Source organism: Cucurbita pepo, chromosome LG11 (genome assembly GCF_002806865.2).
Source record: "Cucurbita pepo subsp. pepo cultivar mu-cu-16 chromosome LG11, ASM280686v2, whole genome shotgun sequence".
NCBI classification, from domain to species: Eukaryota; Viridiplantae; Streptophyta; class Magnoliopsida; order Cucurbitales; family Cucurbitaceae; genus Cucurbita; species Cucurbita pepo.
The window spans coordinates 1562662-1586803 of NC_036648.1; the positions used below are offsets into that span (position 1 = coordinate 1562662).

General features: G+C 36.0%; 3 protein-coding genes across 5 annotated transcripts; 1 reads left to right on the forward strand and 2 right to left on the reverse strand.

Moving 5' to 3' along the window:
* Window positions 1–249: 249 nt before the first annotated feature.
* Window positions 250–4106, forward strand: LOC111806077 (probable folate-biopterin transporter 2). Of its 2 annotated transcripts, XM_023691426.1 has the most exons (6): window positions 1249–1424; window positions 1514–1536; window positions 2420–2679; window positions 2757–2852; window positions 2948–3118; window positions 3209–4106. In XM_023691426.1, the coding sequence occupies exons 1-6, from the start codon at window positions 1393–1395 to the stop codon at window positions 3827–3829; spliced, it is 1203 nt and encodes a 400-aa protein (XP_023547194.1). In that variant the 5' UTR covers window positions 1249–1392; the 3' UTR covers window positions 3830–4106. The 2 variants fall into 2 exon arrangements, with proteins under 2 accessions (XP_023547193.1, XP_023547194.1); XM_023691425.1 differs by having other exon boundaries at window positions 250–1536.
* A 102-nt stretch (window positions 4107–4208) lies between these two features.
* On the reverse strand, window positions 4209–18402 carry LOC111805382 (protein RRC1-like). 2 transcript variants are annotated; one of them, XM_023690454.1, is made up of 17 exons: window positions 18328–18402; window positions 18094–18229; window positions 17882–17927; window positions 11263–11323; window positions 11023–11172; window positions 10074–10193; window positions 9828–9993; window positions 9061–9173; window positions 8907–8978; window positions 7921–8142; window positions 7765–7823; window positions 7561–7642; window positions 7301–7438; window positions 6613–6837; window positions 5722–6518; window positions 5338–5504; window positions 4209–4795 (listed from the first exon to the last, which is right to left on the reverse strand). In XM_023690454.1, the coding sequence occupies exons 1-17, from the start codon at window positions 18400–18402 to the stop codon at window positions 4551–4553; spliced, it is 2874 nt and encodes a 957-aa protein (XP_023546222.1). In that variant the 3' UTR covers window positions 4209–4550. The 2 variants fall into 2 exon arrangements, with proteins under 2 accessions (XP_023546222.1, XP_023546223.1); XM_023690455.1 differs by lacking the exons at window positions 17882–17927; window positions 18328–18402 and having other exon boundaries at window positions 4247–4795; window positions 18094–18219.
* Window positions 18403–19848: 1446 nt separating this feature from the next.
* LOC111804920 (enhancer of rudimentary homolog) lies at window positions 19849–23540 on the reverse strand. Its single transcript, XM_023689750.1, has 4 exons — window positions 23394–23540; window positions 22328–22421; window positions 21094–21214; window positions 19849–20238 (listed from the first exon to the last, which is right to left on the reverse strand). The coding sequence occupies exons 1-4, from the start codon at window positions 23394–23396 to the stop codon at window positions 20148–20150; spliced, it is 309 nt and encodes a 102-aa protein (XP_023545518.1). The 5' UTR covers window positions 23397–23540; the 3' UTR covers window positions 19849–20147.
* Between the last annotated feature and the right edge of the window lie 602 nt (window positions 23541–24142).

Consider the following 24142-nt stretch of genomic DNA (forward strand, 5'->3'; position numbering starts at 1 on the left):
AAATTGAAAAATATAAAAAAGCTCTCTAAATCTAAACATGTATGGTATAACCTTGGTTTGTCAGAATCTGAATTTTATGTCTAATGAAACCCTAAACTTTCAAATTTGTTCGGTAGATTCATGAATTTTAAAAAATATCTTTAAAGCCTAAATATGTAATTTTGAATATTCAAAGAATAACTAAATTTTTGTTGAGGAATTAATATTTAAACAATTTATTGAACATTTATTAGTTAACCATTTAATCCAAATTTAGATAAAAATAAAAATGAGAATTTTTAAAATTTAAAAAATAATTATATTTTTGTATAATTTAACTTTGGGGTTGGTGGGCGGAATAAAGATCCTCAGAAAATATTTAAGTAATTAAATAATAAAATATTTGAAATGACGGCAACGCAAATTGAGCGTGAGATTTGCTTAGGACAGAGAGCCAACCAACCTTTAAACGCTGCGTTTAGACAAAAAGAAAAAAAAAAAACAAATTCTCTCTCCCCGCCATTACAAAAGCAGCATTCCCTTGCCTTGTCCCCACTTTCACGGAACCATTAAGAGTGCGCCACGTGTCTCTTCTACAAAACCCCTAGCTCTTTGAGGTTTATTGAATTCTTTGTCCTGACGTTCCTTCTCACCCAAAAGGGTGTACCAACCTCGAATCTCTGGCCCCATTGAGCCATTGATGCTTTAATTGTCTATGTTTTGTTCTTCAAGTTCTTTAGCTGTTTCCCTTGTGAATCTCGTCTTTAATTACCCTTTTTTCGTTGAATAGGAAAAGATTATAGCAGTAAAGAACTAGATCTGAAAAGGGTTTTCCCCCCTTTTCGTTTAAGTTCTGGTTGGTCAAACCACCTCTAGGAAGAAGATATCTCAGCTTCTTCACTTAGAACACATTTTTTCCCATCTATTCTTAAAGTTTTGTATCATTTCTTCTTCCACCCAGATCAGATTCTTGCGATTGATTGCTTTTGTTTCTGTTTTTGGAGCTTTTGATTTGCTATCAATGGTGGGTAGTTTCGAGATGAACCCATTTGGGGCATTTCAAATTTATTAGAGTGAGTTCTTCATCCGTTTGATTTTGAAGCTTAGGAAGCGGTTTTTCTAGGAACTGGGTCCGATTTGATCAGTTCAGGAAACTCTGTTTTTCTGAACTGGTTATACTTTAGCCTAGATTGATGGTGGAGGAAGATAAGTTGAATGTCTTTGATGAAGATTTGGAAGAAGATGAACCCCAGAAAGAGTCTAGTGTCTCTATTGGCACGGCGGTTTATTGGTTCAAAACACTTGTTTCTGAAATGCATTGGAGTTTTGTATTTGGAGTAGTGATTGTTTATGGGATTAGTCAAGGATTGGGCGGTGCGCTTAACCGTGTCGCCACCGAGTACTACATGAAGGATGTTCAGAAAGTGCAGCCTTCTGAAGCACAGGTTTATTCTGGCATTACCTCAATTCCATGGATGGTTAAGCCTATTTGGGGTCTTTTCACTGATTTAGTCCCTGTTCTTGGATACCATAGGCGGCCTTACTTTGTGTTTGCAGGTAAAGTTATATGCTGTGTTTTGTTGATTCCCCTTGTGTTTATGCTTGATTCAACCAAATACTAAATGTTAAGCTAAGAAAGAACTAAGTGGGGCTTGTTGTTTGAGTGTGTGTGTTGAATTTTTGCAGCTTTTGGATCTATAAAGCTCTTAACAGTGAGAACTTTTCATGATTGAGTGCTTGGTTTGTATGTTATTATAGGTTCTTCACTATGTTGTATATGGAATCTCTGAGATCAATTGTGAGATCCCATATCGATTGGAGAGGAGAACAAAACATTCTTTATAAGGGTGTGAAAACCTCTCCCTAGCAGACGCGTTTTAAAATCTCGAGGGGAAGCCCGAAAGGGAAAGCCCAATGAGGATAATATCTACTAGCGGTGGGTTTAGGCTGTTACATCAATTTCGAACATAAATGGTTTACAGTGGTTTCCATGCTTAGAGTCTTTTCTTTGAATGCTTTGATCGTATATGGACACTAGTTAGAGTCGGCGGTTCTTTTAGGGTTCCCTTGTGAGATCCCATATCGGTTGGAGAAGGGAACGAAGTATTCTTTATAAGGGTGTGGAAACTTCTCTCTAGCAAACGCGTTTTAGAAACCTTGAGGGGAAGCTCGAAAGAAAAAACCCAAAAATGACAATATTTGCTAGCGGTGGGCTTCCTTGCCAACAACAGTTTCCATGGTTAGAGTCTTTTTCTTTGAATGCTTTGATCATGCATAGACAGTAGCTAGGGTGGCTCTCTTAGGGCGTGGAAAGCCCAAAGAGGACAATATCTATTACCGGTGGCCTTGGCCTTGGGTATTATGAGCTGCATCTGAAGTTGTAGATAGGTTGAACGTGAGTGATGACTGTAATTTCTCTACATATTTCTTCTCCTTTCAGGTCTTCTCGGTGTTATCTCCTTGCTTTCATTAGCCTTACACCAGAAGCTGCATCTCCTACTAGCGATTTTGTTGTTAACAGCGGGAAGTGCTGGTGTAGCCATAGCAGATGTCACCATAGATGCATGTGTAGCACAGAACAGTAGCATTCATCCGACCCTTGCAGCTGATTTGCAAAGCTTGTGCGCTTTGAGTTCTTCGATCGGAGCGTTACTCGGGTTCTCAATTAGCGGTATCCTTGTTCATCTGATAGGCTCTAAGGTTCTCTATTATCTAAACTCTCTTCCGCTTCATACTTACATAATATCAAGGCTTTGATTCTTTCGTTGCTCTGTTAGGGAGTGTATGGTTTGTTAGCAATACCTGCAGGGCTTGTCTTTTTGGTTGGAATGATACTCAATGAACCCCATATGCCAGACTTCAATTACAGACAGGTATTCTATTACAGACAGGTATTCTATAGCATCTGTTATGTGTAATGTCTTCTTCCCTTGCTTTGGTTCTTACTTCATTGCCGGGAATCGATCAGGTAAACGAAAAGTTTGTCGGTGCCGGGAAGGCTATGTGGACGACGTTAAAGAGCCCGAACGTCTGGAGGCCATGCCTCTATATGTATCTATCTCTTGCATTGTGCCTTGACATCAATGAGGGACTATTTTATTGGTACACAGACTCCAAAAATGGTCCAAAATTCTCTCAGGTACCATATTTCCAAGATGAGAACACTATGCATATGATTCATGTCTTGCAGCCATTAGAACTTTTTTCTACTCTGTTCATTTCATTGCAGGAAAATGTTGGTTTCATTTTCTCAATCGGTTCAGTTGGGTCCCTTTTTGGAGCCTTATTGTATCAATATGTTCTCAAGGACCATCAGTTCAGAGACTTGCTTTTTTGGACTCAGATGATATACAGTTTATCTGGGATGCTAGATTTCTTGCTGGTTTTACGTTTAAACTTAAAAATTGGAATGCCAGATTACTTCTTCATTGTGATAGATGAGAGTGTTCATCAGCTTATTAACAGGCTAAAATGGATGCCTCTTCTAGTCCTCAGCTCCAAGCTTTGCCCCAGAGGCATTGAGGGCACGTTCTTCGCTTTGCTCATGTCGATCGACAACGTTGGACTTCTTTCAGCATCATGGGGTGGCGGTTTCCTACTCCATATCCTTAAAGTTACTCGAACGAAATTTAGTAATCTATGGCTAGCCATTTTGATAAGGAATTTCTTGAGACTCACTCCTCTTTGCATGTTGTTTTTGGTGCCTAGGGGTGATCCGAATTCTTCGATTCTTCTAACCGAACTTCCGAGCTCGGACGTTGGTAACGAGACTTGTGAAGAAGCTGATAACATTGAACTGGTTTCCCTTGTGAATGGCATAAACATAGATAACCAGAAAGAAGGTTTTTGACGTTTTAGATAAGATACGAAGCAAGCAAGCAAGCAAAAGGTTTGCATATTCTACTCATGTTGCATCAAAATTTAGTAAACTATTTAATTAGAGGATCATAAGAACAGTGAAATATCAACTTATTCCTCTTCCACTTCTGTTCTTTGTGGTTGGAAATGTTCTAAGATCCTTTGAATACCTTATTCAAGATCTTAGATTTGGTTTAGAGAAGATATCTTGTACCACAAAATTTAAGATAATCATAAAAATGAAATAAAAAGTCTATTTTCATTTAAAGACATATTTATGATTCTCCTTATACTTCAACGGTGTAGATTAGCTATAGCATTAAATATCTTCTCTTTCATGTTTCTATTATAAATTCATTGAATAAAATAGAGACGAATGGTCGTTTCAAATGATTCTGTTCGAGAGGGGTTTAGAAGGAATGGTAAAGAAAATGTTCTGATACAAACGTAATATTTAATACAAACATGATCATGGGAATTTTAGCTTCAATGGGGAACATTACTGCCTATCAATTAACATCTTTACCATACACATGACCAGCAAAATTCCCCTCTCCACAACGTTCATACCCTGTTTTTCCTTAAAACATGAACTGGAAACAAAAATTACGATCTCGACAACTGATCTGGCTAAAAGTTTCGCATCCCTTGATTGCGAGAGACGGCCCCCAGTTTTCGTTTAAACGCTTAGCATAATGTGATGGGAAGAATTCTCATTTTGCTCGTCTTCTTCTATCCCTATCTCTTTCTTTACCTCTATCTCGGTCGTGGTCATCCCTTTCTCTGCTTCCACTCTTTTCGCGGTCCCTGTCTCGTAATCTTTCTCGCTCCCTGTCAATGTCATTTTCTCTGTCCCTATCTCGGTTGGATGACTTTCGTACTGGGCTGTCGCTATGGCTCTGGCTACGCTGCAGCTTCCTTAATGAATCATGGCTATCATCTGCTCTATCCCTCCTCTCTGAACAGGTACAGAGGAAAAGGATTTTGAGTATATAGGCCAACAAGAAACTCAAACTAGTAATTTAACAACTAAGAAATGTCGATCCCATAGTTACAACCACAAGGTCGATTTGGAATCAGTTAAGACATCAACAAGATTCATTAAGCATTTAACTTTCTTTGAGGCATACAAGATTGCGGGAAAATAAGGATGATATCTCAAAAAGTTCGAGAGAGAATATGTTGATAGACAAAAAAGGAATGTGATCACGTAAATTTCCCAAATGCATCATTCAAGGATAGGAAGTGAATGTAATCGCAACGAACATAACGGATCCTATCCTGACTCTTGGCCCAAACTGATTCCAAATTGAGTAAAAAAGTGCAGTTTCCCCCCAATATCTACTGATAAGAAACTGAAGTAAATAACCATGTAATAAACTAAATACTAGAAGATTATTAATCTCACTAAAAAGTAAAGTCACAAAAAGATCAGATCATACATGAATTTAGAACAATTCTAGAATCTTCTGTCCAAAAAGTTAATGAAGTAACACTTACTCTTCCTTGATGCAGCCTCATTGGAGTCTGACAGTCCATATTCAGATTCTAGTTGTTTTCGATAAATCAAAACTCTCCTCTCTATTTCCTCTACACTTTTGATGCCTCGTTCCTCCAAAGATTCACGATATTCTATCAAAGCCACCTCAACACGCCTTAACTTTTGTCTGTCATAATAAATTCAGTTGAACAAGCAAAATACAATAAGATTCTTAAAACTCCATTTTAGATGCGCATAAATTAACAGATTCTATATAATTACGCACATGCCAAATTCAAATAAATTTATCTAAAGAGGAATAAATGGCCAGCAGGGCCAACAAGGCAACAGTTTTAATCTTGAAAAAAGAAAGAAATTGTCAGGTTTAGAAGTAGACTATATACCTCTGCTCTTCATTCAACCCAGTATCAGGCTGCATAAGGACACTTGCTTCCGTAGTAATCTCCATCTCATCAGATTTACTGAGACCATCTCCTGCATTTTCACTTCCTGAAGATGAATAGCTCAACCCGAGACCCCTAGGACCTCCTTTTTGCTCATTGTCACTTTCATCATCCTCCCTAGCCCATTTAGAGGCCGGCAAAACGGGATCATTTTTCCCAGACTTGGTGAAACTTTTTAGTTCAGGCTGTGGAATTGAAAGAGTTTGAGCCATAGGTACAGAACCCATCCTCTGGAAATTTGCGTCATCGTCTCCAAAATGGTTCCAACCAGAAATTTCGGCTGGATTTCGTTCAACCTTAGTTTCCTTTGAACTACTTGAATATCTTACAGTACGAGAATTACTATATTTTAAGTCTTCATCAAGTTCATATCCACTCTGTTTTTCTGCCTCTTCAAGACTTAGCAAACGTGCAACCATCATTTCTCTACCACCAACAAGAGACAACCCATTATGCCTACACCTTCTTTCCAATTCTCCGAAGGGAAGATTCATTAACTCCTTCATAGCTCCTCCTTTGCCCATTGCCAATTCAGCATCTTGATTGATTTTGCTCCCATCTCCTAACTCTTCACAATTGGCCTGCCGTTCAATCTCTGGGGCATCGCCACATAATGAATGAAAGGAGGTCACACCAGAGTTTCCTAAGCGAAGGAACGTGGCTCGCAATCCATTCACATAAGCATCTGAGAACAGAAACCAATCTGACCATACTTGCAATAATTTCAATACTCGTTCCTGCAAAATCAGAGATGGATATAACCAAATTAGCGCGTGTAGAAAAAAACACATGGTCTCCAGAAGCTATAGGTGAAAAAATAAATGATTCTACCTTGAGGGCCTCTGCCGTAATTCTCCCTGTTATGCTACGATATAGATCATTGAAGCTCTCCATGATGTCAGGTAATGTTGCTTCAAATTTAGTACGGTATGCAGATGCATTCTTAACGGGAGCACTACTGTTATGAAGGATATCAGACACAAGCATCAACCTAGCAACTTTGGTTGGAATAGGAGTTTCTCTAAGCGTTAAAGATTCTGTTAGAACTTCAACTATCTGCAATTTAAAACATTAACTATATCAACGAAGTGAGGAAATGCCTGTGGAACTTAACATAGAAATACAGACATTCCGCAGATCATGGAAAAGTTGACACAAAGGAGATAAAGGGATAAGGAAAAAAAAAAAAAAAAAAACTTACTTTCCGTACACTGTACAAGATCACAAAATAAGCTATGAAAAGTATTCTTACACGATAAAACTATATGGAAAGAGGAATAATGAAAATAATAAAACTGAGAACAATCATAAATCAATCACCCTTAACAACAGAAACGAACAGCCTAAGAAGTTGTAATTGATGATCTAAGAAGCAGAAGGAAAAGTCTACGCATAAAACAAATGGGTAGGCTTTAACATCTTTAGTGTAGTATTGGCAATATTAGTTTCGAAAAGGATAACTAAGACAATCTGTATTTCTTCACATGCAGTTCAATTATCGCCTTAATATCATAGCTACCTCTCCAGCTGCATCAGCATTATCCAATGCGAACCCCATTGCTTCCTTTATCTGACTCCTTTCTAGTGTCAGTGCCCGAAGCATGTCCTCAAACTCATCCCTTTGTGAATCAGTCAATGTTCTTTCAAGCTCCACGCGCTATNAAAAAAAAAAAAAAAACAAAGAGAGAGAGAGAGAGAGAAGATAAGAAAAATCAGTTCAGTAAAATGCAAGACACAGAGATGATAGAAATAAGATCCAATTCTTAAAGTGACAATTACTCTGGTTCTTCCAGCAGCATATGTGGCACCAGACTCCTCAAGCTCTGGGCTTTTAGCAGTTGGAAGAGGCGGTGGAACCCATCTGCAGATTCAACATAATAAACAGTTATGGCATTGATCGAGGGTCTGACACCCATTACTACTATATAATATAATAAATCAGATCTGGAAACCACCCCTGCAAATAGTTTCAGGCTAACATACCTTCCACTACCAGTTATCATGATAAAAGGTTCAGTTCTCCACCTTTGAAGAGTATCCCCCTATATTCAAGTACAAATAGAAGGCACATGTAGACTATAAAGTAGAGACCCTTGGTTTATGAATGATGATATGGATGACCATGTATAAAACGTTTACCTGAGCAAATGAATAGAGCCGCCAAACATAGTATGTATGTTCTTTTGAACCAAGCTCAAACAAGAAGTTGAAGAGAGGATTACCCCGACCCCTCTCCATAATAGCTTGTTCAAAGACACAACCTCCATCCAGAACATATAGAGCCATAGTGTCAATGACATGGCGGAGATGATCCTCCTCAGGTGGTTCGACAGTAATATCAGGAATGTTGGGTGTTAGAACCTAGCAACGCCAGTTAAACAACAGTAAAGAAAATAGAACAATTGAATCCAATTTCGGATAGAGAGAATAAAGGTATAAAACCCCTTTCTGGCACAGAACACTGTTTTTTACATCAACAAATTTGGACTCAAATCCAAATGCAACAAGCTGGAAGGGGCCATATTCAATCGAGACAATGCAAGCCTCAGAGGATAAGGTGCCATAAGCTAAAATATCTCGAGTTAAAAAAAAGTAAATAAAAATTGCTCCCTATAGTAACTCCTTAGACAAGGAAGCAGTGCGTTATGCTTTCTGAGCTCAAATCTACTTAAAGAGACTTAAAGAGACTTTAGCTAGGGCAAACCATTGCTTAGAAATACAAGAATTTCATAAACGCTCAACTCCAAATTAACACTCAGTTCAATAATAAATGGCCGCCCAACACACAACCAATATATATTAAATGAAGACATCCTGACAGTAAGAACTAAAATAAGGCTTCACTGATAACGCCCACAGATTGACGAGATCAAATAATAATTCAAATATCCACCAAAATACTTTTCCCTTTTTGTCAAAAGAAAAAAAAAATCTTCAAATTCTAGAGACAATGATTTAGGCAATAATGAAAATAAATCCATTGCTATCTAGATAGAGAGATAATAAATAATAATAATAAAAAGGCGCTAATATTTCAACGAGCAAACATAACATTTTCACAATCAATTTCAATCATAAAGGGTAGAAAACAATGGAGGTTAAGGTAGAAATTAAAGGAATCCAACCAGCTCAGAATTTTGGTTTGGGACAGAAGTAACTGGCGGTCCTGATGAGCCAGATAAGATAACAGTGCCACCCTGTCAATCAGAGAAGATGAAATCAAAAGATGTCGAATTGCTCTTACTTCCTTCAAATGTAAATCCAGTAGAAACAACGAACCTCCTTACTTCTAATGGCCATATGACCTGGAGGAGGCGCAGGTAATGCTTGGGATGGAAGAGCGACAGACTTTCCCCATCCGATTTTCAGTTCATACCCATAAACAACAACTCCTGCAGATAAATACTCAACTTACACTGTTTTTCTCCAGATACGATTAAGGGTATAACATAAATTCTTCATGATATAAGTCAATTTTCTAAAAAGCAATGTTTTTGAAATGACGAAGCAAACCATATAGTAAGATAGCATAGTACTTGAGAATAAAAATTAGTACCATAGAGTCATTTGCTGATTTAATAATTCAAATTATCAATATAAAGAAAATTTATTAATGAATTGCTGGGTAAGCCTGGTCGAAGGTCTTTCTTTTGCAGCAAAATTTAGAGCACCCTCTATCCACACTGTTGGTTGCAGGTATTCTAGTCCAGGTTTCAGGTACAAGCTTCTAGAGAAATGCTTAATTAGAGAAAATCTTTTACGTTATTTAAATGGCATTAAGACGTGAAGTCTCTGGATGGAATAGAACATGGAGCCCAAACCAAAACCAGGATATAGAAACGTGAGTGAAGTATCTTAAGAATCAAAATTATTACATAAAACAATAAGACTATGAAAACAATTGATAATGTACAAGCAAATTTCATTTAATAATTATTGATAATAAAAAGAAATGCCACAGTAGACCATAAATATACTCAATAGATAACAAGAATTATGAGGCAATAACTCCAGAAAATAAATTTAAAAAGCAAAACAAAACAAACCTTGCATTTCATCCTTTGCAGCCTGTCCATCAGCTCTGTTCATGAAAGCTACAAATCCACAATTTCTTTGCCGTCTTCGCTCCTCCTCTGTCCTTGGCCACATTATCTTCACACTAGCAATCGGTCCAAATCTTCCAAAAGTTCGAAGGAGAAAATTCTCATCAACCTATAAGGGTTGATGAAGAAATAAGATAGCATATTTTTCTAGGCTAAGAAACAAGATACACAAGTAGAGAAAAAATGTACCTGAGGAGATAAATTTCCTACATAAAGGTTAGTTGTTTGAGGATCTCCATCATCAAATGATCCAGGGAACTTTCCACTAGGATCAAAGTCATCCGGCAGTTCGTCAAAACGACTAGATGGCTAGACATCGAAGAACAGAAACTCAGTAAGTTACATTGGTATGAAAATTGACGAAGAAACATAAGTAAAATCTTAAGTAGGATAGTATAATAACAAAAATAATCAATTAATATATATATATATATATATATATATATATATATATATATATATATATATATATATATACACTACTCAGACAAAGAAATATATGTGCTGCATGTGAATGCATGCATGTATTACGTAATAGAATATACAAAAGAGAAATATTATAGTGTACAATCTGTTATATTAACTTAGTCAATTAATATATATATATATATATATACACTACTCAGACAAAGAAATATATGTGCTGCATGTGAATGCATGCATGTATTACGTAATAGAATATACAAAAGAGAAATATTATAGTGTACAATCTGTTATATTAACTTAGTCAATTAATATATATATATATATATATACACTACTCAGACAAAGAAATATATGTGCTGCATGTGAATGCATGCATGTATTACGTAATAGAATATACAAAAGAGAAATATTATAGTGTACAATCTGTTATATTAACTTAGTCAATTAATATATATATATATATATATACACTACTCAGACAAAGAAATATATGTGCTGCATGTGAATGCATGCATGTATTACGTAATAGAATATACAAAAGAGAAATATTATAGTGTACAATCTGTTATATTAACTTAGTTAAAATAAAAACTTATTATCTGAATTAGAACAAAAGGCTATAGCTGTACAAAACAAATTGAAACTAGCTAATAATTTGGTCCCAGCTATCTCAGAGAGATAAAATAAAAAATAAATAAATAAAAACACTTACTGTTAAGTTTTCTCCAAGGCGTCCTTCACGCCAATGTTCGCGATCCTGATTTCGTCTTTCCCTCATCTCTTGCTCATGCTTCAGCTCCTCCATAAAATGATCAATGTTCCTAGACTTCCCCTTTTCTTTCTCCTTTGGCTTGTCCAGCTCCTACACATTGTAAAATAGTTCAGAACAAAATGCCATTCCTAAGGACTAACTTGATAAAAAATCATGCAGAAACATGATAAGTAGAGATACCTTCTTGTCAGATTCTTTTCCCTTGGATGCCAATGGAGGTGGAATGAAAGATGGCACATATCTGCAAACCAAGTATCAAAGATGAAACCACCAACTCAGTATAGATTGCTCCAAGGAAAATAAGGAGTGAAGGCAGCAAACAATTTTGGCCATTCTGTTTCAGCACAGTTCTCGTAGCTAATTTTAAACCTTCTTTAGGTGATCCCACACCCACTAAAAGCAATACAAAAACTTCTGGCTATCGATTAAATTACCTAATAGAATGATCTAAATTAAATTGGTTACGCACAAGAAAAATTAAAGTGCAAATTCATCTATGATCAAATATCCCTTCGAACATAATGTTAAATTGATGGCCCCAAGTTCCAACTTTAATCTATAAAAACTATCTTGCAGTTGTAAGCACACAAAAACTCTGATAAAAATACACAGAATCACAGCCTAAAGCATCAGCTAAGCCATACTTATTTGGGGGGATGAGAATCAACCTTCGTGAAGGTATACTTTTTTTATAAGAAACTAAACTTAATGGACAAGAAAAGAAAACAACCTAAGGGCCGGGGAAGAGAAATCCCCTCCCAAAACTAGATCATTAGTAATCACTGTAAGGATATAATTACAGAAGAATTTTGTCCTATTGGAACACCACCAGGAAGCAAAATGTTGTACACTATCACAGAAAGAAAATCCACCAATGGTTTCTTATCTTACAAATCCAATTGTCCTCTCCTTCCAAATTAGCCAAAGGAGAGCATTGATACAATTCCAAAAAACATTGGCCTTGCCTCTAACCACTTAGTCTCCAAAATATTCTAAGAACAAACTATCCATTCTCATAGAGAGGTAGAACTCCAGCCAAGAATTTTATGACGTGCAACTCCCACTAACAGCTTTTCTCTAACCATTAATCTTATTGCCATTGTGGTAAGATTATCTCTAAGATCCTTGCTAACAGGCTTAAGAAGGTTCTCCCCTCAAAAATCTCTGACACCCGAAGGGGAGATGGCAAGCAGATCTTAGACCAATCTCTAATTGCGAATGAGGACGTTGAGAATTATTGAGCTTGAAAGAAAGAAAGGATCATCTGCCAGATTGATTTTGAGAAAACCTAAGATCATGTGGATGAGGTCTTTTTAGATAAGGTGATGGAGAAAAAGGGAATTGGGCCTACATGGAGACTTTTTATGGGAGTTGTTTCAAGAATGTGAACTATTCTATCTGGCTAAATAGTAAGCCACGAGGATGGGTTTGTGCCTTCAAAGGTCTTAGACAAGGCAACTTCTTTCTCCCTTCCTCTTTCTTCGGGTGGTTTACCCTTTGAGTAGGATGGTCTCATAAGAGAAGAGGTGGAAGGAAAAAATTTGGAGGTGTTATCAAATTGGTGAAGACAAGCTCTCACCTTCAATTTCCATATGATACTATTTCCTTTGGCTCTAACAAAGAGACCTTATCAATCTAAATCGTATGTTAGCATTTTTGAGATGGTCTCAAGCCTTGGGATTAACATAGGCAAATGTCAAATTTTTGGCATAATTGCAACTCCTTCAAGCTCGGGAGACGGGTTAACCTTGTGGGTTGTGAAGCTGGTGTCTTTCTTTATCTTGTTTAGGTTTTCCTTCAGGGCCATTCTCCTGGTGACAGTTCCTTTTGGGACCTTGTCGTTGGGAAGATCTACAAAGGGCTAACCTCTTGGAAGAAGAGTTCATTTTCCAAAGGAGGGAGACTCACCCTGATTCAATCAGTGCGGCATCCCTATTTACTCTTTGTCTCATTTTAGAGTCTCGTCTTTGATTGGAAAGGAAAATTAAAGAAACTTATGAGAGATTTCTTATTGGACGAGTGGATGAGGGAAGGGTTCCCACTTGGTGCATTGGAAGGTGGTTCTAGGCCTATGAATTTGGGGGGTTTAGGTTATCCGGAATGTTAGGACAAGAAACACACCCCCTGTTGACTAAATGTCTTTGGCTATTCTATCATGTTGGCACAAGGTTATTGTTGGCAAGTACACATCACTTTGAGTGGATTAATGACGAGTTAAAAGGCACTTCCAAAAAACTGTGGAAAGCAATCGTGTTGTTCTTTCTCTTCTTTATCAGTTTATACATATAGACCCCTTTGTTCCTTATACCCTTGTTTATATTACTTATCTCTTTTAGGAACCACCCGATTGTTTCATTCCTCAATCAAACGAATTTGACGCTTTCTCCTTCCTTGGATTTCTACAATCCGTTGATCGATAGGGAAATGTTGGATGTTTTTCTTTTCACCTTAAGTCGAGTAGAGGTGTTCCTGCCTTTGGACTCCTAACCACTCCAAATGTTTTTCTTGTAGTTCTTTTTCTAACTCTCGTCCAATCCTTCCTTGGTGGGTGGTTCTATTTTCTCCACAGTTTGGGAGGTGAAGTTCTTCATATGGCAGGTTTTGCATGTAAGGGTTAACGCCTTGGAACAGATCTCGACAAGAGGTAGTGGTTGGGCTTCTATGCAAGGTGGCTGAAAACATGGATCATATAACGTGGAGTTGATTTTCTCGAGCGATTTGGCACAATTTTTTTCAAGTGTTCAGCTTCAACTTTGTTAGCCCTACGAATTGTGTAAAGGGAGGCGTTTTGAGGAGTTTTTCCTTCATCTTACCTTTTGTGATAAAGGGTGATTTTTGTGTAAAGGGTGTCCTATTTGGGGGGGTTAGGGTGAGGAGAAACAACATAATCTTCAGAGGGCGTTTATACTTATTTTGGTTAAAAGGATAAATGTTTCTTTGTCTTTTTTTCATGATATTCAGTCATTGAATATGTGATAATCCAAGGGTTCTTACGCAGGGAATTTTAGAACTTTTTTGAAAGGAAAGGTTTTTTTTCTTGAATCATCATGGTTTTAAGATGAATCACAGTTCTAATATTTGTTATAATAGTTTGGAATCTATTTCATATATTAGACTGGATATCTAAGGAGATAAAATCAGCTTGATCAAGATGACCGTCTTCTTCTCTGTCGTATCCACAGGATCAATTCTAACAAGTCACACCCTCAAGAATTCTTTTGGTGATGTTAGGTCCTTTGTTACAATATTTCTTCTTGAACCTTTGTTTCTAGGCTCTTTTATAATTATTTATTTGGTCTTATTTCTCTTCTTGGACCTCTATTTCTAGGCCGTTTTTGTTATCTAACTCATTTGCGTGAGCTTTTCCTTTTTTTCATGGTCGTGTATTCTTTCATTTTTTTTTCTCAATGAAAGTCAAGTTTTTTCATCTAAAAAAATCCTTTGGCAACTCTCTAACCATCCAAAAGTTCCAAACATTGTTACCCAAAACCGAGATGCATAAGAACAATGTGCACAGAGATGACACGGATGCAGTGTGTTGGAAAAGCACATAACACAAAATGAAGGGGGGAGAGTAAAATGAGTCGAACCAATCAGCTGTATTAAGTCTACTAAGACTAAACTTTCATAAGAAATTTCTTGTTTTCTTCCGATAGAATCCTTCCAAATTACTGGTTAAAAGTTTCTCGAGGTATTGCCAACATCCTGAAGTAGATCATCCAAAAGAGATTTAACTGTGAAAACTTTGGTAGAATCAAGAGGCCATAGCAGGGAGTCAAATGGCGATCTCAACAAAACTGCAGAAAGAAGATGTGATAAAACAAGCCATTCAGACACCTACTAATCATTCAAGTTGAAGATATAAATCCCAAGAATTATGAGAAGAAATCCAAGCATGTGCTAACATATTATTGGGGAAAGTAGGCAGATGAAAGAGTCCGGGAAAAATTGTGGCAATAACTCCACCATTTAACTATGAATCTGCCAAAAAGAAGTGAGAGTCCCATTACAAAGACGTCTTTGTACACGAGGAGCAACAATATCAATGATTGAAGACGTATACCTCCAAGGTGATTTATAAGAACCCCTCAAGATATGTGAAGGCCAAATAATATCAATATTTGATTGATAATTCCTTTCAACAACAATAGATCGCCCATATATTTTGAAGAAATCACATGAACTATTTAGGCTCAAAGATTGTAAGCCTCCCAAGTCATTAATTGCCTTAAGGAATTCCAACATTTCAAAGGGCCTCTCCAATCAAAAGTTGTTCTTCAAAGAAATAACATCCCAATCAATCCCTTCAAAGATGAACCTTATGTTCTTGTCTTCTCCATTAAATCAAGATTTTTACCAACTTCTAGTTCAAAAGCAATTACACAACTAGGGTTAACCTAGAGGTTCTACGACTGAAATTAGGCTTTGAAAGGAACCTCAAGTTCTCGTCATCTCCATCTCACCTTATTAAATCAAGATTTCACCAACTTCTAGTTCTAAAAGTAATTGCACCACTAGGCTTCTTAACCTAGAGGCTTCTCCACCTAAAATTAGGCCATTTGACGAGTTTAAGATTACATGTTTGAAATTTGATCATATTTCAAGACAAGTTCAACAGCCTGGAGCTTGTTTGGAGATAGTTCAGTTTTCATCTTTTGAAGGAAGTAAAAAAGTAAAAGCATTATATTACTTTCTTTATATGTCAATCTATACGGAAATAGAACCGCTTTTTGGTGGAAACAGGATAGGCACCCCATTTCTCCCAAGTTCTATCTTTCCCTTCAAATATTGTGTTCCTTCTAATACTTCGACCAAGATGTCTGCCAATGGTACTGTATCCTTCTTGATATTCTTTCTGATGATGAAGATATGAACCTTCTTTTTTCTTTTTTATTTTTCTTTCTCGTGTCCATATAACAAGAAGATTTGAAATTGCTTAAAACAAAGATTCAACCTTTCGTGGGTTTTTCATCGATCTTTAGAGAACAACATCATGCAGCTTTTGTGTGGTTTTTCAATCAAAGGAATAGTTAAAGTCGTGGTTTAATGCTTATGATGTATAACAATGCTTCTGAGGATTGGTTGGAGGAGTTGGAAAAGGCAAAACTCAAATGTTATTTCAAAAGGGAGACTAATATCAAGAAGGAATTTGCGTATTAAGGATTGGTTGAAGGAGTAGAAGGAAAAACTCAAATGTCATTTCAAATGGGAGACTAATAGCACGAAGGCATTTGCAAGTTGATATATACTTTATTTATTAGAGACAACGAATTTTGTAGATGATATGAAAACACATAAGTAGAGGAAAGCCGAAACCCCCGCTAAGGAGATTTCAGAGAATTCTTCCAAGAGTACCAAGAAGTGTAAAATTCACATCATGAGAGTGCTACAAAATGTTCCTGGTCCAAAAAAAATTCAAAATGCGTGTCTATGCCATTCAAAAGCTTGTTTCTTTCAATCCAAAGAAACCAAAAAGATTCCCAAAAATCCAACCACGGCATTTGGGAAAAGGATGCCCCACAGCAATATAGATAATAGTAAGGAGATAGTACAAAGGGGGATAGGCAACGCCATCCAAAAGACATTGGCAGAGTAGACCACAAGAGATCAACAAATAAACATGAGCTTAAAAAAATTGGGATTTAGCCTTTTCCTTGCACATAGATAGGCATAAAGTCAATAAGGGGGGCTCTTTGACACAAGCATGTGAGAGCTCCCCTAAGAAATTTTTACCCTTCTTTTGGAACTCCAAAATTATCATGCTAAATCAATGAGAAAAGGCCCAGCTTGGTGTGGTTCTCAATAAATCGGGGAGTTAGATGAACTTTCAGGTCTGTTGATTTCAATTTTCAAGTCTATGTTATGCAAAGATTTATCCTTCAATTTATATCAAATGATCCTCAAAGAAGAAACTTCCTTAATTACATAAAATGAATTTAAATCTCTCTATCCTGATAACGATTTTAAAATCTTCCTTTTTGAATAAGTACGGGTGCAGTGGCAAAAACTGGCATTGGGATTTTAATTTTCCTTGAGAAAGAGCCGGTGTCTAAAACCTTTTAATAATATAGTAATTTCCAACTCTCGGAATAAAATCATTCCAAACATGTATAATTTCCCTAATAAAATCTAAATTTTACAATTTTAGATCCCATTTCAAAACTAATGCAAGAAGCAGCCAAAAATGCATCGATTCTATTTAGCTTTACATTGCAAGGATCAGCTATGTACCAGGTAAAAATCTTCAGAAAAATACATATGCATGAAACTTAAACTACAAGACAGACTGCAATTATCTTCTTTTGCTTTTTTATATCTGTGTATGTAGGGCGAGAAGCAGAATACCAAGATTGCCATGCTAGACCAACTGACAGTTGCACTCATAAATAAAAGTAACCGTAATACGAAAATAGGCAGTTATTTGTAAATTAAAAAAATAATATCTATCACAGGAGATAGCTGAACTTAAGAATCCGAACTCACAACTGACTAGCAAGCATTTGTATAATTCATTGCATTGCACAAGATTGTAATATGAAAAAGGGAAAAAATAACTTTCAGCACAATGACATGTCATGATGAACTCTCTAATTCTTTCACATAGCTAAAGCAGTAAACGCATTGGAAATGTGCATAGCTGCATAGCTGGACAACATCAGGGTAGTGTCTTCTAGTTAATTCTATAGTTGTCTATTTTGTGCAACCTTATCATCATTGTTGCATTAAAGATCAGAAATTTCGAACAAATTTTGCCTCATCAAAATAGCATGAATATGGTTAATCAAAAGCATTTCTTTACCTACTTCCCTTCTTTGGAACAGATACCCCATCTTTGGCCTTTTCACCTGCCATCCGGGAATGAATAAAAAGGCCCATACTTTTATTAATGTGTCCCCAAAATAATAGAAAAACTATCTATTTATCCACATTGCTGATATAGACAGAATTGTGAATTTAAAAGCTTTGCCAGTAATTAAAAAGTGAGTTGAAAAGACTTGTAGCGGTACTGACCCTCAGATTCACTCTTCAATTTCTCGTTGGGGTTGATAGTTCCTCCACGAACAAAAGTCTTGGACCCAGGTGCATTATCTCCTTGAAATGACTCCACAAATTCCGCATACAATCGAGCAGTTTCATCCTCCTCTCTCTGCAAAATGTAATGAAATGAAATGAAATTAATGTGACTAGTCAATATATCTTAGTGTCTCAGATAGTGGAATTCACCAAGCAAGTTAGACTAAATACCTTCTTCTTTGCCTCTTCCTCCTCTCTGTGCTTTTGGAAAGGAGTCTTTTTCCGAGTGATGGAAAATGAACTCATGTTTGCATCAGTTTCTAGACAACATTAATAAACGTCAAATCCAGGCAAAATATAAAAAAACCACGTCAAAACTCGAGCCTCAATTCGTAAATGACTGGTGAAAGCTATCTAGATGACTAATAGACCGGAATAGCTTACTGATAATGCTCAGAACAACCCAACACGCTTGGATTAATGCTGTAGCGACTTACGCACTACCATTTAAACAAAGTAGCCACGATTTTTCTTTCACAAACGAAGCATAAATTAAGAAAACCAGAGCCAAATAAATTTAATTCCATTCGAATTCAGCTTTCCTAGAAAGCTCAGTCTAGGTGTCCAGTCAGTTACCATAAACAGGCAACAGCAATGAAAACAAAACATCAAAAATACGCGACCCAAGATTGATAAACTGAAAACCGAACACAAACCGATACTCTTAACCACAAAGCCAGAGACCGAATCATCCGAGATAGCTAAACATTGATAAGAAAACGAGCTCGCATGGAAGAACAATANCCGGTGGGAACGGTGGCGCGATAACAAGACTACGGGCGGAGATTAAAGAAGAAAAAAAGAGCAGATTTGAGTTCCAGTGCATAAGAGCATAAGCAAGAGAAACCCGGGAAAAAATAATAAAGCATGTTACCCTTACCGCTTGTTACGAATTGTGGTGTCACGGTACGTCTCTTATTCGTCGGTCACCAGTTTTTTTTTTACCTTCTGTACGGAGCCAGAATTACCTTCCTCTACCATTGACCATCCCTGTTTATTTTTTTTCCTTTTTTTACTTTTTTTTTTCTTTCTTTTTTTTTTTTTACTGCCATCCGACGTGAAATTTTACAGCGTAAAAAGTATGCATTAATTTACTCAATTTTATTTTTTCATTTTAATGCTAATTTTTTATATGTTTCACTAGACTACATAAGAAATTGCATTTAAATGATAATTTATGAGTTAATTTTAATCTATCGACTATTATATATATATATATATAGATATATGTATATATATATATAGATATATGTATATATGTATATATATATATATAGATATATGTATATATGTATATATATATATATAGATATATGTATATATATATATATAGATATATGTATGGTTACGTCGATACAACTTACTAGGGATGTTTTGGATTTGACCATCACATCAATATAGACGTCACCTACTAGTTTATGCCTCCATTATTTTCATTAAAAAAATTGAGAAATAGTTTTTAATAATTTTTTAAATAAAACTGAAAACACGAGTTTTAAAATATTAGATAGTCCAAAAATAATGAAAACAACCCTCAAAGTGATAAAATGCAAGTTAACAAGATGCTTAAATCAACACTCTAATGTGCTAATAATGTAATTAACTCCTTAAACTTCATTCAATAATACGTACTTTTCACTCATAGAATTTAGTTTATTAAGTTAAATTAAGATGAAATAACTAGAGTTTGAGTTAGGATCAATCAAGGTTCTGCATTATATCCCAAAACAATGGAGCTCATCAGGCAATGATCTTGTAGACCATAACAGATACTTTCTGTAAAGGATAGGGAAAACACAATCAAATACCCTTTAGACACAGATGCACACAGGGAAGTATGGATTCGTGTATCACAGAAACCCCGGGATCAAACGCGGGGCAGATAAGACGAGACAAATTTCTACACTTCATACAAGTGCCTTTTTAACCTGATAGTATGCAGCAGAAGTTTAGAATGTCATTGAGAACAGCTGCAGCAGTTCATAATTGTCTCAATGTGCTAGTTTCTTCAGGTGTTGAAATACCCTTTGTTTAATCCACTGCCGATCGTAAGGCAAAAAGGCCTGTATTGAATGTTCAAATCTGTGGAGGGGTATGGAAATCAGATATCATACTGTAACTTCATAATCAAGGATAGACAGATATGCTTGAACAAAACATTTTGAATTCTTAACTAAATTCTAAAAATAAAACAAGTTTTTATAAGCTACTTACCTCAAACTTCTTAACTAAATTCAAAATTAATACACTCTATTGCTCCTAACCTTGCTCCTAACAAGGTGTAACGACCCAAGCCCACTGCTAGCGGATATTGTCCTCTTTGGGCTTTCCCTCAAAGTTTTTAAAACGTGTCTACTATGGAGAGGGTCTAGTCATGACCGGACCTGTGCCTAGGTCCAAGTATGTAAATAAACCTTTAAGGAAAAGTCCGAAAGAAAAAACCCAAAGAGAACGATATTTGCTAACGGTGGGCTTAGACTGTTACACAAGGAATGTGTAAATAATAAAACATGACTCCTATTTAAGGCCATCTTAATCAGTATAAGTTCTCTTTGTTCTACCAAATATCATTGGATATTCCTGTTTAAGCGAATTCTATGACAATATAAGAATGGATCCTAGTGATGAACACATGGCATTGGTCCTATTATTCTGCAGACGACCATCAATCGATGGCAATAGTTATTTTTGCTGTTATTACGTTTTAATCAAGTTGAAAGAAAAACAAGCAAAACAACATCAAAGAGAATAAATTTTCTTAAAAAAACCTGATTTTCGACAAGGAAAACCTAAACACCATACGGCTCATACAAAAAAATTAAAAACCATTTTGCAGATAGTAGGCAAAACAGTTGTTCTTCCAACAACCAGAACTATTTGATATTTATTCATAAGTGGTGGGTGAAGGGAAAGAGTGAGAAAGAGAGGGAAGCATACACTAGTGCACTCATATCAGTGAGGCCATCAATGAAGTTGTAGAGATCTGCAATATCATAAGTAATATTTCTGATGGCTGGATTTAAGTCCTTAAGCTTCCTTTCATATAGCCCACATATACCTATACCAGCAGTTCAAAGGTAAAATGGAAAATTCAGTAAGTTAAATTTTCCAACTAAATACATTTTTTCTCTACTTCTAATATTATGTCTATTTTCTGTACATCCATCATTCTAGTCTTTCAATACCCACAAGTGTCCGGGCAAGTTAATAACAAATCTTGCTATTCTTGATCGTCTTTGCACATCTCCTTTGCAAAGGTTGTTCAGATGGTGCAACCAATGAGACACAAACTTACCATTAAAATTTAAAGGGCTAAATGGCTAGAACATTTGTTGAATTATAGTTTAAAAACTTTCTAAGAATGCAAAAGATACAATGCTCCTTCCTCGACCATCGGATGGTTACCATAGTGGACTCGTTATAAGCCACCCATGTCTACTTAGTAGATATCAGATCCTGCACCGACTTTTTCTAATAACTTGTTTTCTGCTTGCTGTTTTGTGATGTGGTCTAAATTATGATTAATTTTCAAATCCTTTAATGATCAATAGTTGGCTTTTCTGGATAAATAATTCGCAGGAAATGGGAGTCAATTAAGAAACAATTAGAAGAATACCCAAGCGAAGTTACACCACTTCAATTGTTAGCAGGCAATATGCCAACAATTAATAAGATAATGAGTTTGAGTTAGAAATAAATGAAAAAAGAAGACACACCTAGACCTGTAATAATGCTCTGAAGGTGCAGCGTTGAGTTCTATATTATATTGCATCACTCGTCAGTAAATATAGGTGGGTGAACTTAATATTAGCTTTGAAGTAAAAATTTAGAACTCCATAATTATGTGAATATGTGGATAGAACTGTGTATGATCCAAGCATGCATGAAAAAGTCCTAAACTGTCACAAGACACCAAAGCAAACGAGATGAATTCCTCTTATGTGGTAAGTTAAACTAATCCTTCAGATGCTACCGTATGAAACTATTTTGGTTACTTAATTAATAAACCTACATAGCTTTTTAAAACCCTTGATCGTTCATTCCCCCCACCCAACATCTTCTTTACTTTATCAAATATTAAGATATTTTGTTAAGTTCGCCAGGTGATTAAATTTGCTAGCCCAGCAACGGTAGGTGATAAAATAAATTTTAATATAATGCTAAATCATACCGTCCATAGCTTGACTTATTGAATCAAAATCCATAAAAGTCCTAGTTGCCCTGCTCTGCGATGTTTGCATGAGAAGGATGGTATGCCTGTTAGCCTGAAGGAGAATGAGATAAGGAATATGATCGATTAAAAAACTCAACAAGAGATGTGGGTGTAAGTCATTAGAAAATCTTCTCCTAATATAATATAAAATGAAAATTAAAAATCAAACTACAACTTAGACAAAAGAAGATGGTCCTTCAGAATAAGTTTTTCAAGATCAACATAAGTTTCACCTTCTCTTGTCTTTACTAACCAAATCATAGCTTCGTGCTCGTAATATGTAATGAAAATACCCCGTTGCCAAGACAATCAGACAAGGGATCCAAAACAAGATATTGAAATGTAAGCAAGAATGAAATCTTGTTATAAGGAATCAACAACTATCCTCTCTATGTTGAGGGGTTCACTGTAATTTAAACTTAAACCAGAACATGGAAAGTGATCTTCAGCAAAGAATTGTTTCGAATGTTAAAAGGAAACCTAATGTTTACTCAAAGAGCAAGCTCAAACCGTGCAACCATCTTCTACTTCTTGAGCACAACATAACAGCGTTTACATTTATCACATGTTAAAGCACTAATCAATAATTCCAACCTACTATTTCTGTTTTAAGGATATTAAGTTCAATTAAAAGCTTCATTTGCACAACACTATCAAAACTAATTCCGAGCGAAACTGAACTGGTTTCAGTGTACCACATGGAAATTACATTTTTTCTAAAGAAAAAATCCCTAGCCCTTAAATCTGAGGGTCGAACTAATTTAGCCAGGAGGCAGAGGAAGGGCATAGAAAGACTTACACTTACTATTTGATAAGTTCATTGAGATGATAAACACAGTGAGAGGATGAATACTTCAAAATCGCATACATTAGGACGAGTTTCAGATCGGTAAGGAAACCCTAACAAATTCAAATAAGTGTAGACGGAAAATTCGTCTTGGAAGCGTGAAATTGAGGCTTACTCAATTGAAACGAACGGAATAGTAAAGTAGAAAGAAAAACGTCAAAAAAGCCTATAAATTACCATGAGAAACGGTAGAGAACCTCAGCTTCTAGCAAGCTCACAAGGCGTGTTTCAGCGAAACGACGGTCAGTGAGAAAGAGAGGAGAGAGAGAGAGAGAGCGCGCGCGCGCAGGCAATGCCGACCGATAATGAATTGCGAGTAGAACTGACCATATAGCACAGTCATCCATCTATTTATAATTTTTATTTTATTTTATTTTATTTATTCTCAACGCAACCATTTAAGATATTAACTCATCCTCTAATTTCTTAGTGCTAATTAGCCCATATAATTGACGGCTAAAATAGAGGATTCTATTAAAAAAAAATTAAATTTTGTTGAATTTCAACCAAATTTGTGAAAATTAGTGATTTTCTTCGTGTTATTATTATTATAAAACAATTATGGTGTAGAGAATTTATTATTAAATTTTTTTTATAGACATATAATGTTGAATTGAATTAACTGACTTGAAAATAATAAGAGAAAAAGGTAAAAATCAACATAGGTATGATATCACTCTTAGGAATCACGACTCTCCACAATGATATGATATTGTCCATTTTGAACATAGGACGACTCTCCACAATGGTATAATATTGTCCATTTTGAGCATAAGCTCTCATGGGGAGAGTATTCCTTGATTATAAATTCATGATCGGTACGATATTGTCCCCTTTGAGTCTCTCATGGCTTTGTTTTGGGCTTCCCCGAGAGGCCTCGTACCAATGAAAGAATATTCCTTGATTATAAACACACACGATCATTC

Excerpts from the sequence above, each read along its gene's own strand:
- LOC111806077 (XM_023691425.1), top strand. The coding sequence starts at position 1,173 with ATGGTGGAGGAAGATAAGTTGAATGTCTTTGATGAAGATTTGGAAGAA. Across the intron at positions 1,537-2,419 it reads GCCTTACTTTGTGTTTGCAG|GTCTTCTCGGTGTTATCTCC; the intron begins GTAAAGTTATAT and ends TTCTCCTTTCAG. Across the intron at positions 3,119-3,208 it reads ATGGTCCAAAATTCTCTCAG|GAAAATGTTGGTTTCATTTT; the intron begins GTACCATATTTC and ends ATTTCATTGCAG.
- LOC111805382 (XM_023690454.1), bottom strand. The coding sequence starts at position 18,402 with ATGAGTTCATTTTCCATCACTCGGAAAAAGACTCCTTTCCAAAAGCAC. Across the intron at positions 17,928-18,093 it reads ATTGAAGAGTGAATCTGAGG|GTGAAAAGGCCAAAGATGGG; the intron begins GTCAGTACCGCT and ends CCCGGATGGCAG. Across the intron at positions 7,643-7,764 it reads ATGATAACTGGTAGTGGAAG|ATGGGTTCCACCGCCTCTTC; the intron begins GTATGTTAGCCT and ends TTGAATCTGCAG.
- LOC111804920 (XM_023689750.1), bottom strand. Across the intron at positions 21,215-22,327 it reads AATAAGTCAAGCTATGGACG|GTATATGTGGGCTATATGAA; the intron begins GTATGATTTAGC and ends CTGCTGGTATAG. Across the intron at positions 20,239-21,093 it reads ACTGATATGAGTGCACTAGT|ATTTGAACATTCAATACAGG; the intron begins GTATGCTTCCCT and ends ACCCCTCCACAG.